The 1,555-nt window shown below is 49.7% G+C and overlaps 1 protein-coding gene across 1 annotated transcript in view; it reads left to right on the top strand.

Moving 5' to 3' along the window:
* Positions 1-328: 328 nt before the first annotated feature.
* Positions 329-1,555, top strand: part of LOC125482453 (fish-egg lectin-like) — a gene marked incomplete at its 3' end in the record, with an annotated part of 3,972 nt that continues 2,745 nt past the window's right edge. The window contains exons 1-2 of the mRNA XM_048594529.1: positions 329-591; positions 1,303-1,530. Of these exons, the coding sequence (XP_048450486.1) occupies positions 1,323-1,530 (208 nt within the window). The remainder of the gene's footprint in view (positions 592-1,302; positions 1,531-1,555) is intronic.

The following is a 1,555-nucleotide window of genomic DNA, read 5'->3' as shown; positions in this document are numbered from 1 at the left end:
CACCCTCCCTGACCCTCACTGACCCTTCTTCACCCTCCCTGACCCTCCCTGACTCTTCCTGAACCTCCCTCACCCTCCCTGACCCTTCCTGAACCTCCCTCACCCTCCCTGACCCTCACTGACCCTTCTTCACCCTCCCTGACCCTCCCTGACTCTTCCTGAACCTCCCTCACCCTCCCTGACCCTTCCTGAACCTCCCTCACCCTCCCTGACCCTCACTGACCCTTCTTCACCCTCCCTGACCCTCGCTCACCCTCCCTCGCCCTCCCTGACTCTCCCTGCCCTCAGCGACCTGCCTTTGCTGATGTCTGCCTTCTGTACATTTGCAGAAAGTCCCTAAGAGTTGAACAGGAAACTTGAAAATGGAAGTTTCGTTTCGGAGACAGGAACTAATACCTTGGTTTGTTTCCTTGTCAGTGAAACCTGACCCTTTCTTTGCTTCAAATTGGCAATGTTTTCGCACCCAGCGACTTCCACATCCGCGTCCCGGAGCATTCGGAAGAACGTGTCCCACAGACTGACCCTCGGAGCTCAGGAACAGGAGGAGGCCATTTAACGTCTCAAGCCTCTTCGACATTCACCGCATCCCCTGTGGGTTAACTCCTCCGATTCACTTTTTCACCCCTATCCCTCGAGATACCAACATTCTATAAAATCTAGAGGGATCGCAAATTAAAGATTGATTCAGAATTGGGTGACTTTTCCCAACTAGTCCCAAGAAATTGCTTTACTCAACCCATGCCTGTTCCCCTCATTACTCACCTAAACTCCCTACCTTCACCTTTCTCCATGGAAGAACCCATATGCCACTTATTCAAAGTCCACAATCCCAGAATTTAAAATAAATAACGTCGGAATATATAAAGCATGCTACAGATTGGAAACAGGGGCATTTGGCCCATCTAATCCATACTCCCACTCAAATCCCACCCCGCAACCCCATCTTTCCTCATTCAACTTCTACATTGTAAAGTCCTCCGTCCCCTTCTTTCATACATCTTCCCATTCACTACATCCGCACTGTTAACGTTCGGAATCACCTCTAAAGAGTGTGCCTCCATGTTTACTTTGATTCCACAATCCTCGGAAGTATATTTCCCATGCCCCCCCACCTCTCCAATCCACCCTGTTTGTTCCAATTTGTAGTCTGGAGGCGTCAATCAGTTCAACTTCCTAATTGTCAGGGAATGCGTCTCTCCTCTGTGTAGAATAATCCATGTGATATCTGTCTCCATTATTGGCGAATCCAATAAGCCATCTCCTGCTGTCTCTCTCTCTCACTCCGTTTCTCTTTATCTTCAGCCCTCATCTGCAAGCAACTTATGGGCAACATGAAGCAGATCGATGCTAGCAATGGACAGGTGTATGCAGTGGATTTTAGAGGAAATGTATTCACCAGGAGGGGCAATTTCTGGGCCACAATTCCAGGAAACCTCCAGCATGTCACTGTGGGTGCGTCAGGAGTCTGGGGAGTCGGCAAGAATGGAATACTTTACCGTCTGGTCGATGGGTTCTGGGCCATTCTGGCAGGTCAGCCATCATCTGTCTGTCCTGT

This window comes from Rhincodon typus, unplaced genomic scaffold (genome assembly GCF_021869965.1).
Source record: "Rhincodon typus isolate 14 unplaced genomic scaffold, sRhiTyp1.1 hic_rhity00010557, whole genome shotgun sequence".
In the NCBI taxonomy this organism is placed as follows: Eukaryota; Metazoa; Chordata; class Chondrichthyes; order Orectolobiformes; family Rhincodontidae; genus Rhincodon; species Rhincodon typus.
The sequence above is the reverse complement of the archived record's forward strand: the minus strand, read 5'-3'. Positions and strand labels throughout refer to the sequence as shown.